The following is a 14,165-nucleotide window of genomic DNA, read 5'->3' on the forward strand; positions in this document are numbered from 1 at the left end:
GACACGAAATTGAACCATATAAGTTTGAAGATGAGTTTAAAACAGACCCAATGGTTATGTATTTTTGTAAGCATGGTGGTATTCTTCCTTACATGGAAAGCATGACTAGCTATGAGGAAATTGTCTCCCACCAGTTTGTTAACTCTTGGAACAAAAGATGAGTCATGGTTAAAGGGCTAAGCTTTAAGGTGAATGAGGATGTGATTGTCAAAACCACAGGGCTAGAGATTTCTAGGCATAAGTGGAAAAAGACCAGCAAAACCCCCAACGCGACTGGTCTAATACAAATTTTCAAGAACTTCAAAGAGTAGTTGGTCAGAAACAAAAGCAATTACAGTGCAGAACATCTCCTAAACTTCTAGCCTAAAATGTGAAAGGTCATCATCAAATATTTCACCATGGAAAGTAGGTACGGTGTGTATCACTACTACCATCTCTGATTTTTTAACCACATCTGCCATAAGGACCTTATTTCCATCCCCTTCTTTGTACTACATTCATTGGAGAGCATTGTTGTTGATTGTTTCAAAGCTATTAAACTTAGCAAGAAGTCGATAATCCTTCACTAGGGGCTCATGTACCACCTATATGAGTTCCACCATGCCTTGTGCCCTTCCCCCACCACCAATGTCCTCCTTATTTCCAATCAATGCAATACTACCCCCCATTCTTTGGTCATGCCATGAATGTGACCCCTATGTCCATTTGTAATAATTATAACCTAGAAACCCCAAGAATCAAGTAAAGGTGTGAGGAAATGGAAGCCCTAAGCACCTTCCCTGGTAATAAAACCAAAAAGAAAGCCCTAAATATTATTGATAGTGATGAGGAAAACATGCAGTGACATACCCACCGCTCTGGTAGGCTAGCTAAAGAAAAGGGAAAGGAATCCATAAGGAACCTTGGTAACAATGAGGACTCCTCGATGGACACAAGTGAACCCTGTCGATAGTGAAACTAAGGAATCTTCCTCCAAAGATACTCTTAGCCCAGTGAAGGCACCCTCCCCAATCCCTAATACTAACCCCCCTCTTGTGTCCATCCCCTATAGAATCCCCCTCCCTTCGCTTGTTCTCGAGGTTTTTTTTAGGCAAATGAAAAAGGCAACATAGGTATCGCATGTGGCAACCTGCTTGGATCCCTCAGACTTGAGATGGACAACCTGGAAAAGGCAATCAAACAACTCAAAGAGATGGGCATCCTGAACAATAATTTTAGGGAAATAAGAAAATTCACCCTTAAAATCATCCATGTTTGTGCCACCACCATGTGTGTCATGCAAAGTAAAGTCCCTAGAGTTTACGTCTCTTGAGAAGAAAATGCCAAGGAACCATTTAAGTTCCTCAATGTAGAACAAGCTACTATTTTGATGTCCACGAGGTTGGGTGGGAACTAATGTTGTTTAGTAATGCGGTCTCTCTGTTTATTGACGAATAGCCTTAGGGGCTCTATTACTTTTGATAATACTCATATTTTTAGTTTAATTCTGGACTTTGGTCCTACATGACATTTTACTATGGTTAATTACTATAATCTTATAAACTTTCGAACCATTATGTTTTGTTTTTGGATGGTTGATTATGTTACTAGATGGATGCTTAATACCCTTTATAAGTTGGTTTTTGATAGAGATGGAATGTTATGTGGTTTTTTCAACTCTCACTTAGGTGTTGTTAATTCTTTGTCAACATACATCTGATGTTCTTTTAGTACCATAGGCCAACACCCTCTTGCTACTAGTTTCATCAAGAACATAAAAACATAAATCTAATCTTCTAGAGCTTCATCGTGAGACCAATATGTCGTTTGTCATTCTATTTGAGGCTGTCATTAGGGTTTTCGACCCAAGTGATGATTTAAAATTGAAACCTGGTCTTCGCCTCCCTCATCTGCAAGGTGACCCTTGGATGGCAATGTGATACTTGATCATGTTGGGCCCTGTTGTGATGATGCCAATTTGATGATTTGGATTATTCATTAGTGTTAACATGTTTTTGATAATTTATCTGAAATATACTTTGTGTTTGATCACTATATGATTGCTTGGTACTCAGTCTCTTGATATTGGGAGGATGTTTATATATCTATCTATTTATGCATCCTTATTGATTTTTTGGATGGTTAAATTATGGATGATAGCAGATTATACTAGTAGTTTCATTTTTGGCCTTGTAGTGTTGTTGATTGATTTTATGATGACGTTGATATTAGTTAATGAATGTAATGATTTATGGTATCATTTAATGATAATGATGTTAATGTCAACCATTGATCCTTGATGAGATTTTATCTTATGGTAGATGATTAGTGACACTCGACATATTGCCCCTGGTGGGCTATGATGGCTATTGTTAGCTCAGTTAAATAGTAAGCATGTAGGTTGATGATCTCTTTTGATATATTGTGTTATTTAAATATAGTGGTTGGCTAGCACTGTCAATAAATAATTACATGATGTTATTGAAGACGTCTTGGGATCATGGACATGCTTTATGCTACATGCTTATGATGATATATCCATGATGTGCTTGTAAGGGGAGGAATGAACTCACAATCACTTGCTCGTGAGATCCCCATGATGCCCTATTTCTTCTTCACCACCACTTATTCTTTGTCATTTATATTTGTGCTTCGACTACTGTACTAATATGGACAAGTACCAAATATCATTTTGCATGAGTTACAGGTTTGAGTGTCTTTATCCTAGATGATCAATAAATTGGGGATAGGCATGAGGCCAATTGCATTCCCTAGCCCATTTGTCATTCCTAGTATTGGGCAACAATTGTTATAAGGTTTATACCTACTCACCAATTATCGCATGGTGACATTCACCTACCCTATATTGTGTGATGATACCAATGGTTGTGTTGTGCATTATTGTTGGTCATTATGGTTATCGCAATACATGAGTTAAATAATATTTATATTTAATTAAATTGGTGAAGTCATTGATTATATTAATTATTATTGGCATTGCCAACAAATGTTGCTGAGCAATTTATTGAGGTTGGGATTTTATTTTGAGTGGACTTTTATATTTTAAAAGAGTATTGTTGAGATTTTCTATTTGGGAGTAATAATATATTCAAAGTTTTTCAAGTCACTTGATATTTGGGAAAAGTGGTTTTTAATTTTGGTCTTATCCACTTCTTCACAAGTTCTTCAAAAACCCTCTCAAGAACTTGATATTTGCTTCCAATGGAAGGATTTTGTCAGATGATTTCTTTTGGCATTTGTTATCGATTGCCCATATTTGGCATATTCTCAATGTGAGTCTGGATTTCTTATAAGTTTATGGTTTTTTTTCATTTGTGAGGTAGCAAATCCTTGTGCTCTCTTCCAATTTGAATTTTGTAAAATCGTAAATTCTTTGTGATTGGATTCTAGTCATATATTTGTTTTATAGAAGTTCTTTTGATGTGTTATTTGATTTATGGGAAGAAAAATTGGAAATAAGGATTTAAACGGGGAGATGTTGCCTAAATTTTTTTGGACTCCCAAATTTTAATTGTATTTGCATTTATGGAGTGTTGGGTGGTTGTGCGCCAATGGGTTTTCTCCCTTTTACAATTCGTCAAGTTCAGAATTTAACGCTTTTGGAGGTCCATCAATAGCAGATAGCCTCCATTACTATTTTTATGCCAATTGGGTATTTGGGAAAAGTTACAATTTTGAGTTTAGTTGTGATTTGGTTCTATGGAACTATGATAATATATAAACAAATTTCATTAGTGGATTGATTCGGTAAAGTTCTCTTTACATTATGGCCTATTGAGTTGGATGTGGGACAAATGATTATAGTAATGGTCCTATGGATTTATCATTAATTTTGAGTGGGAGTTCATTTTGGTTTGAGTAACTTGTTATGTTTATGTGATCAAGTCTTGAATATATATAGTATGGTGACAGTACGAGCCATAGCATGATTATGTGTTGTCAATGGATGGATGAGTTATTAATGTCATATTGTGTGGCCTTCCAATTGCGATGTTAATTACCTCACATTTTGTCCTTGGTGATATTGGATTATTTGTATGAATGAGTTGTGTACCCAACTTTGATATAACAATGTGTTCACAAGATGCTCTCATGTGGAATTGACCTTGATGGGAGGAGTATTGCATGGTCTTGAGTAGATGTATGTTAATCATATCCTCATGTCTATGGTGTGATCTTAAATTCCCTTGTGATGTGTTCATTGTGCATTAAGTGCACTAGTGTTATGGTTGGGTTGTAAGCCTTCTTGCATGAATGGCCTTGTGTAGGAGGTTGGGCCATATGTTTATCTTCGCAACCATAGTGGGGAGGGTCAAAGGGTTTCTTAAGGTCGAGTGGCATGATCAATCACTATAGGCGATCAGTGTACAAATATTTGAGCAATCCAAGATTATATTATTATAACATTCACAATACTACAACTCCTTGTAGATGTACTATCTCACTTGTGTACTCTAGTTTTATTTTGTTTGGTCAGCATAAGTGTTTATATGTAACTAATGTATTTGAGTGAACATATTTTCAATTTATATTATCCAGTACTCCTCGAGTGTGGAGGATGCCTTTTTACTTATGTCAAAAGTTGGTGTTGACAAACCTACATCGTTGTTAGACTAAGAGGATCCTTGTAGTTTAGCTTTTAACCTTTGTCTGTGAATCTGGGGGCACTTAAGCGCAACTGACTCCCAGATAAGCGCATATGAGCTTTGATTTAGTGCATATGAGCTCTATTTTAGCACATACGAACAACAAATTAACACATATCAACAACAAAATATTGCATATGAATAACAAATTAGTGCATATGAACAATAGTTTAGCACATCTTATAAATGTTATAGTATATCTATTTTAGCGCAAATAAAACAAGGGACACTTCTCAAAGCTCTATCAAAAGGTAATTATATATTTGGGTACGTTTTTCCTTCTTAACCTTTCTAGAAATTCAATCTTTTCAGACCCAACGTGATACATAAAATGTGACATTAAAGTATAACCTTTCTTAAACTCAAATTATATTTTATGTTTTAATTTTAGGATGCTTGCGAGTGGTTTCATATTCATTGGAGTTATAATAAAGATTTTAGATTTTGGGAGATTCTAAGAAATTTCAGTCTCAACCAAATTTTAGGAATCAACATGATTCTCATGTGGCAACTTGAATGTGTCATTCCTTTCTTGTTAAGATATTGTAGTCATCTTGGAAACTTTATGCTTGTGCACAATCATTTTAGGATCGTTACTTGTTTTATTGCTCATGTGTATTGGTTATTGGTAATCAATGCATTGTGTATGAACTTCATATTAAAAAAAAGATGTTTGTACATATTTGAACCATGTCTCTAGTAACATCAAGCTCTTTCCTTGTGCAAGAGGTTTTTTATTGTTACTCTTACTACTGAGGATGAATGTGATTTGATACTAGGCGAATTGCTAATGTGGGTGAATCACTCTCTCTCCGCCAGACCTTGGACAATCTCCTTTAACCCTCTTACTAAACCATTCAATGTACATACAATTTGGGTTTGTCTCTCAAATCTTCCCCTTCATTTTTGGGAGAATTATTGCCTTGAGGCCATAAGCAACTCTATTGGTCATTTTCTAGGGTGGATGAGGCTACATGTGAAGTGAGTCGATCTACTTTGCTCACATTTTGTTTGACCTTAACATCTCTACTTCCCTTTTGGATGACGTTAATTTCATGGTTTGTAGCCTGAAAATGGTGGAAAATGTGAATTTCTACCAGCAATCATGGGTTGATTTATAGATTTGTTGATTTATGGTCCTTTTGGATCTACACCCCTATGTCTCAAAGTCTTGGAAACCATTAGTCTCTAGTAACATCAAGCTCTTTCCTTGTGCAAGAGGTTTCTATTGTTACTTTTACTACTAAGGATGAATGTGATTTGATACTAAGCAAATTGTAAATGTGGGTGAATCACTATCTCCGCCAAACCCTGGGTAGTCTCCTTTAACCCTCTTACTAAACCATTCAATGTACATACAGTGTGGCTTTGTCTCTCAAATCTTCCCCTTCATTTTTGGAAGAATTCTTGCCTTGAGGCCATAAGCAACTCTATTGGTCATTTTTTGAGGTGGATGAGGCCACATGTGAAGTGAGTAGATCTACTTTTTCTTGCATTTTGGCCAACCTTAACATCTCTACATCCCTTCTGGGTGATGTGAATTTCATGGTTGAGGACAAGGCATGGACCCAATCACTAGATTTTAAGGGTCTCCCCTTTACATGTAGGCAATGCTTGTCTATTGGTCATCTGACCATAGATTGTGCCCTTTTGCGTGGTAAGGGTGATACCACATGGCGGAAGGATGCAAATGATGATGTTGGCCACTTTTCCTCCACTAATTATGTCTCCAACCATGAGTGATGTTCCTTCTATTCTGACCTTCGTCCCAATCGATCCGCCCACCTCTTGTTGATCCAATCTCCCCAGGAGACAGTGCCTCGTCTTTGGCAGCTATTGCTCCTAATTTGCTTCAGTCTGTGGCTGCTAAGGTTCAGCATTGTTAGCACTCTGGTCCTATTGGTGTTATTGACTCTCTCTCTCTCTCTCTCTCTCTAAGTTAGTTAAAGATGAACTGTAATATCTAATATATTAGATAAACAATATCATGTCTTCAACAATGAGAAAATGAGAATCAGTTATCATGTCTTCAAGGCTAAGAGACCAGTTTCACCAGAAAGAGGACTCAAATTAGTCAAAAAAGTATGGGTTTGATCCATGGGTTCACCTGAGTTGCACCCAGACATTCATACAAAAGAAAGCAGCCACAATAATCAGCATTGTTGAAGAAAATGCACCTGTTCTGCAAAAACAGATTTGGCCTATTTTAAAAGGTCATTGTTTGTTTTTAGCAGTATCTACTGTATACAGTCTGGTTATAGTAGTCATTCACCAATGCAGTCAATCTCCACCACAGTGCCCAAATGCCCAGCTCTTTCAAGATACATGTTGGTAGCATAAAATATAGGTGCAACAAGATTGGTGTGAGCAGATCTTCCAGCTTCATTCACACTGCAATGGTGTGGAGGGTTGCCATTGAGAGAGGGACGTTCTTTCATGTTTCCACCAATAAGGTAAACTAGTTCTTAAATCAAAATCATATATTAACATTTAAAACTATCTAAACTTAATTAGAGTCATACTGTCATTAATACTTGATAACTTTTACATTTTGGTCAGCTTTTAATTTATAAAATTAAGTTTTCTAGGTTTAATTGAATTTTAGTATTTTTAACGTTACATTTTTGTACAGCTATACCTGACCTACCAAACCTGGGTAGAAATTACAGTACCAACTACCAACAAACCCATAACCGACTGTATACCCCAAACTGGTAACTTTGCTTGAAGGATAACAATTGCATAATTACCAAATATAATCCCAGAATACAGCTTAAGCTAATTTGAACATAAGAACACAAACTCACAATAAAATTTCGGAAAAATACATAGGTTACTCTGACTTCAACATAAAATTACAAAATCACAACTAAATTTCAGAAAAACACAGAGGTTACTCTTAACATGAATATGAGACTACAAAATCAAAATTATATTCCACATTAATACATAATTACATAATTTTGTATGCATGTGCATGCAATGCGTGCTTGTTTACAAGAAGTGCGTAAAAATAAGTTGAACATTTCACCATCTATCGTTGTATACAGCAACTCACAGGCACATATGCAAATGTCCTTATTATCATTGCCTGCTTCTTTTATATATTTGAACGTATTTTTTATAGACATACTTATACCCAAATAAATTGTACCAAGCAATTTGATTCCTCCTCCTCCATACTTCATGTTTATATAGGCTTATTAGTTATTTATAAAGAAAAATTAAGATACAAAAAATATTATCATACAAATAGATTGAGTGCATAAAAGTCTAGCTGAAAAATGCAAGTTGTTTCCATGATAGTTAATGAGTTTCTTCACAGAATATGGATATTTTAGCAGATTTGTAAAAATGGGATGACATTGACAGAGCCTAAACATGCTTCCAGTCCACAAAATCAGCGTTGAAATGAAATAGAATATGATCCAGTATTTGGGTCTTTGACAGCCTTAAAGTTATCAACAGACATGCCAAACCGCCCCAAGACTGAATTCCCCAGATCTTTCAACTTTCCTGCATGTTATATCATGATTATTAGCCAATTTTACACAATTTATATACCATAACCAGAAAATAATTAAAAAAGAATGTATGATTACATTTGATTTAACATTTAATTTCAAACCTCACTAGATAAGCCTGGGGATGAAATTTCAAATGGAGTCCTTTAATATCTCTTTAATTAGCTTTCCTTTCTAATGGAATTAAAAAAGGATATAGTAAAATAAGCCAAAGCCAAGGCAGAGTATTTATCTATTAAAAAATACCAAACATGCAACTAGCCAACATCTGAGCAGATGAACAAAGCACGAGACATCTATCTTCTTGAACTGACAAAAATATCAACTGGCATCCAAAAAGAAAATCAAACACAATGATAATAATTATTTGACTTTTCTTTGATTGTCTTGGAATTTGTGTGGAAACCAAGGGTTTCTGCAGAAACATCTTCATTGCAGCATTGGAGGGAGAGAATTCTTCAATGATTCAGCATTGTGAGGTTGTGAAAGAACAGCTGAAGATTGTCCTGGGGTTTGGCTTCATCTCACAGGTCAAATTAGTTCATATTTGTGTACGAATTTTGAAGTGTTCATGGTTTAAAATCAGAAACTAGAATGGATGCATCTGAATACTAGGGAATGCTAGTGGCTGGCAATTGGAACTGGGGAAGATTTTGGCATCGAACCTGAGGAAGCAAGCTTAGGCACACAGGATACTGAAGCTGGAGATTTCTGGTCCAAAATTACTAGCAGTTGTTTCATTAGAGGGTTGGAATTGCTGAAGCAAACAGAAATATGGCTCGGTTCTGTGCAACTTCAGACAGACAAAAGATGGAATCAATATGCCTAACAGTGGTGGTATTGGGATACTAGCTGGGCACGATATATGTTGAAGAGGTGTTTAGGGTGTGCAGAACTTGTTGGCAGCGTATCAAGGTGTCTAGCATTTATACACTATTGTATCAAGATGAAACATCCCCAAAGATTACTCAGAATTGCAAGTCGAGTCCACTCGGAAGCTGTGAGATCATTGCAAACACAAGTCGTGGGTTGTGAAACATTTGCAAACACATTCCATATCACTCCACTTCCATATTCCATCCCTTTTCAGAAAGAATTGAACTGTACCAAGTTTCTGGAGGTGTGTGAGCAATTTCATTGAGTGGTCTGCTATTGTTTGACATAATGTCTCCTCTATGGACAGCGAACTGTTGATTTTCACTCAAATCTGCCTGTTTAATTGCTGTTGTATGGAGTCATTCTATTCTAGAACTATTTATTTGACATATCAATTGTTTAATTTTAATGCGTAAATGTAAAATTCTTTTGTTTAGTGGATTTTAATAAGAAGTGTAGAGGTTTATGCTTTCATACTTGCAAGACTATATTCAGATTTCAGTGCCCCATGAGTGTTTGACAGGATTTCCATGCATAATACTGGTCACTTGTATTGTAATTGTGTCACAAAGGATCTCAGAAGTTCATAACAGACTCTATCAAGACAGTTGTTTGCCAAACTACTTCAGGACTCATTGAATGTTTTAGAACAAATATTAGATAACTCAAGGGGTTATTAGAGTGGGTATCAGAGCCATTTCCCGCCATCCTACTCAGGATAGAAATCATTGAGCTCACACGTTCAAATATTTGAGTGATCAATGCTCTTGCAGTTGTTCAGTCATGGAAAACAAAAGGGATGTAATACTTAGCATGTTTGAGGAATAGAATCCTCTCCCTCAATATGTTAAGAATGATTTATCTTTCTATTATTTCATGGACTTTCATCCAAGTCTTTGCAATAAGATTCGCTTGGTAAAGAGACAACATCATATGATAACTTGTGATCTATTTACAAGAAAAGATGGATCACAAAATGACAAGCAAATTGTATCTGGTCATAAGAAGGTGAGACTTAACGAGGAAGTGGACATTATCAGTGCTCAACAGGTTGTTATCAGTCATGATAATAAGCCTAATTTTTATGACAGCATCTGTTCACTTGAGGGCAAAGAAGAATTGAAAGTTATGTGAAGGTGTTATGCGGGTGAGCTTAGGTATTGGCACTCATGATACTAGTGCCAAGTACGAAGAGTGCATGGAAAAGTTAACCCATAACAGTTCTGCTTTTCATGGCAGCAGTAATGGTAACTTGCATAAGCATGAGACACCAGTGACTACATGTGCAAAATGTTATCATTGAGTTGTCACATGAAAATACTCAAAAAATGGATACGAATGATGCATTGTATGTTGAGGATTCCTGTCAAATTGAGTCTAATTTCTCAAATCAGACCTAACAAAATAAGTTACACAATTAAATTAGTGGCATCAAATCCCAGAATCGTGAGTTGGAAGGACTTGCAGTTGCATCAGAAGCAAAAGAATGCGAAGAGATTGTCAAAACAGCAGTTTCTACCTTACTAGTTGACTCATCCGTTGAGATGCTTAGCAGCAGTGCTTTGGCTGTCAGTGAGTGCACTAATGATAGCACATGCTGTTGTTGATCATGAGGTGAGTGATGTAGATATAGCGTCATATTACAGTGCACATTTTAAATTAGTATACTTGCATGGAAGTCATTTGTTTCTGAGTCATCTTCATTTGATTGCACAACTTGAGGTTAATAACAGCATGATTGCCACAGCTATAGAGCATTTTGATATTGCTCATTAGGAGTTGGCCACCTTTAGTTGGAGTACACCTATGACGGATGAGCACAGTGATAGTGGCCTTTCGCTAGCAGAGTTTCATGCACTTCAAGAAGCCATTGGAATAATGAAACCTAAATATTTACAGTAATTGGTTGATAGAGACTATATTCTCGAGTGGGATTTGCTATGATGTGTTGAAGGGAAAGGAAGAAGAGGAAGATGAACTTACTCATGAGCTTGGGGAGAATATGGACTCCTTAAAGAGGGCACAATTGGCCCTTTGTGACTCTAAGTCATGGATTGAGGAGCCTATTGTGGAATTGAGGTTGGCATAATCTTCATCAGCTACACATATAGTACAATCTTCTACAGTGGCAGTTGGTGACGATCATATATCCACAAATTATGGTTGTGAACAGGCTAAGGATGTGGCTATACCCATCATAGTTACAAGTGCAGTTGATATAGATGTGATGAGTGCATTGGTTCGGAGCAGCAGAGAACCACATGTTGCACCAAGTTCTCTTGAAGTTAGTCCATTGACGGGTTATGCAGGGTATATTTTTGGCAGCTCTTGTGATGTGGTGGATTCACCATTGAGTTGTGTGACACTTCACAACAATACTCTTATCTTCTTCACAAGGACATATATAGAGTATCATCTAGTTGGAAGGTCAGCTACCATGTTGATTTGTATCTCTCCCCTGGAAGAAAATCAGCCATTTTATCCTATGACTATGACAGTCAACCTTTGACAGGGGTTGGAGCATTTTATGGTGACTACATAGGGAGAAGTCCTCGTCACTTATTTCCTGATCCACACACGGAGGATTTGATGATGCATCAGTGTGGATTGGCTCTGAGGTTGTACCATCATTTGTGGGATTGGTACTCACCATCTTCATTAGATGCGAGCAGTAGTTGTAAGTGTTTGACTCCATCTTTGGTGGGGAATTACTTGCATACTCAACACATCCATGGGAGTCTAGCAGAGGTTAGAGATAATTGTGGTATTGCAGATACCTTCAGTGATTTGTATCTCCAAATAGCAAATGGATGTGAGTTTAGTGTGCTTTGGGACCCGAGTGATGACAAGGTTAGTGCTGTATTTTGGGTGGGTCCATTGATTAGCTTCCCTACTTTTGGCATGGTGAAGTTGAGATCAGGGTTGAGCAACAAAAGTCGGAGGATGTTCTTGACAGGCTTCTATTTAGGGTTTGGGATCCTTCTAGTGCATTGGGATTTCAAACACAGTTCACTGAGGAGTTTTTCCGTGATTACCTAGTGAGGAATGCCTACAGTTTCACTTTTGATCCTCATGTGTATGATCTCTTTCAAATGCATAGTTCAGTAAAGCATGTGTTAGATACTATTTATGACAATTCACCTTCCACGGTGTTGGGAAGTAAACCTTGACAACCTTCTGAATTGATTTTGTTTGAGTTATTTCTTCCTATAACACCTATTGCTGGTATTAATTTCGTTTGGCAGGTACTATCATCTATTCTGGTGTTGTTGTTACAAGAGCTCGTTGGTTTCAACATGGGCACTACATAGTTTTGCCCCTAGGATCTACGTGAACTAGTGTGTTATTTTGCTTTTGAGATTGCTTGGGGACAAGCGATTTTAGGGCAGGTGGATTGTAATGTTCCCTTTTTGATATGATATGTTATATGATTGGTTTAGCCTATTACCTCAACCCTCCTAGGCTAATTGATATGGAAAGAGGGTCGTCAGACGCAATTACTTGGGCGACCAATGGCATCACTCCACTCTAATGCTTTGCTAGATTTTGCATTTTACCTTGGCAATGGTTTTTGGGCTTAGATTGACGGACTTATCATTCATAGTAAGTCAATGGTTGTTAGAGAGGGGCCCTTACTATTTTCAGCAACGTAGTTGGATGCGCAATGGAAACAATGGTTGACTTCCAAGTTTAGATGGGATAGAGAAATAATGAGTATTCAATGAAATATTAGAAGTGTAATGGCATGTGACAATATTAGTTGTTAATGATTATAAGTTATTATTTAACTTTATAAAATGTTATTAAGTTGGGCAATTATATTAATGGGGGAAAAAATTACGCATCATCAATGACATAATATAAGGTCATCAATAAAAGCCTAAGTTGCACTTGTACCTCCTCCCCCCCACTGGACCTGCAAAAGTTCGAACTGGTTCAAAGTTCTAGTCCGGTTCAATCTTGGTTCGACCAGGGTTCCAATTTTTGCCTGCTGGTTCGATCTGGTTTGAAACAAGTTCAAACCTAGGTGAACCGGGCCAAAAAAACTGAACCAAGTTCGAACCCAGTTTGAACCACAGGCTGTCTGAGCCCTGCGGATGGCAAAAAAGTTTTTTTTTAGCAAAACAGAATTAAATGTCTCTTGTTTGAAAGTTGTGTTAAAGATTCAAGCATTCCCAACTAAAGAATAAATGAATGCTTACAAGTTACAAATACTCTCAGGCATCCAATATCAGTTATTTGAAATTTCCAATGCTGGTTACTGATCTTACCCTATTGATTGTAATGCATGCATGTTTATTTCGTTGAGTAAACTCTAGAATCCTTTTCTTTGTCATCTGCTCTATCCTGGAACTAAAAGTAAACCATCTGTTAAAATATGTTATCTTTGTTATATGCTATTTTTGTATGATATTTATAAGTTTGAAGCAAGTCTGTGAAAGAGAGAACTCAGATTTAACTACACTCATTCGAAAGATTAAGGACAATAATGTGGTCTATCTATTCTCCTTTTGAAAATATTATAGCTTAATTCATCCACAAACCCTCCCATATTAAGATGAGAGACTTTTAATTCTGTTATGCTTAAACATTAAAATTATGGTATGAGCACTATGACTATACGATGATAAGATCACTATGATTACAAGTTTATGGTGTTTTTGTTATTTAAATGTGTTTATGCTACTATGCTACATTCTAATTCTAACTCATACTTCATAAATATGTATATACATATATAATTTTTATATGTTTTGTACTAACGAACCCAGACCCCTTTCCAAAATTTTGACGAACTTGCAAACCAGTTCTCGAACTTCGAACTTGGAACTGAACCCAAACCAGTAACTTAGATACAAGCAAATAAAGTGACTTAAAGCTTATTGTTAGAGCCTTGGAAGTCGTGTCATGCTACAAATGTATATAAGGCATCTAAAAGCAAATTGACATCATTGATTATGGTTATTTGAGTTTGCTTTAGTTGTTTTGGAATTTGTGTGTGGAAACCAAGAGTGTCTACAGAAACATCTTCATTGCAGCAATGGAGGGCGAGAATTCTACAATGATCCAACATTCTGAGTTTGTAAAAGAACAAGTGAATATTGTCCTAGGTTTTGGC

At 36.6% G+C, this 14,165-nt stretch overlaps 1 protein-coding gene across 1 annotated transcript in view; it reads right to left on the reverse strand.

Annotated features, from left to right (window-relative positions):
- Positions 1-7,829: 7,829 nt before the first annotated feature.
- LOC149549145 (uncharacterized) overlaps positions 7,830-14,165 on the reverse strand; it is a 115,904-nt gene continuing 109,568 nt past the window's right edge. The window contains exon 5 of the mRNA XM_089792572.1: positions 7,830-8,162. Coding sequence (XP_089648698.1) covers positions 8,047-8,162 — 116 coding nt within the window. The 3' untranslated portion in view covers positions 7,830-8,046. The remainder of the gene's footprint in view (positions 8,163-14,165) is intronic.

Source organism: Cupressus sempervirens, chromosome 7 (assembly GCF_028749045.1).
Source record: "Cupressus sempervirens isolate cs-2001-9-10 chromosome 7, ASM2874904v1, whole genome shotgun sequence".
NCBI classification, from domain to species: Eukaryota; Viridiplantae; Streptophyta; class Pinopsida; order Cupressales; family Cupressaceae; genus Cupressus; species Cupressus sempervirens.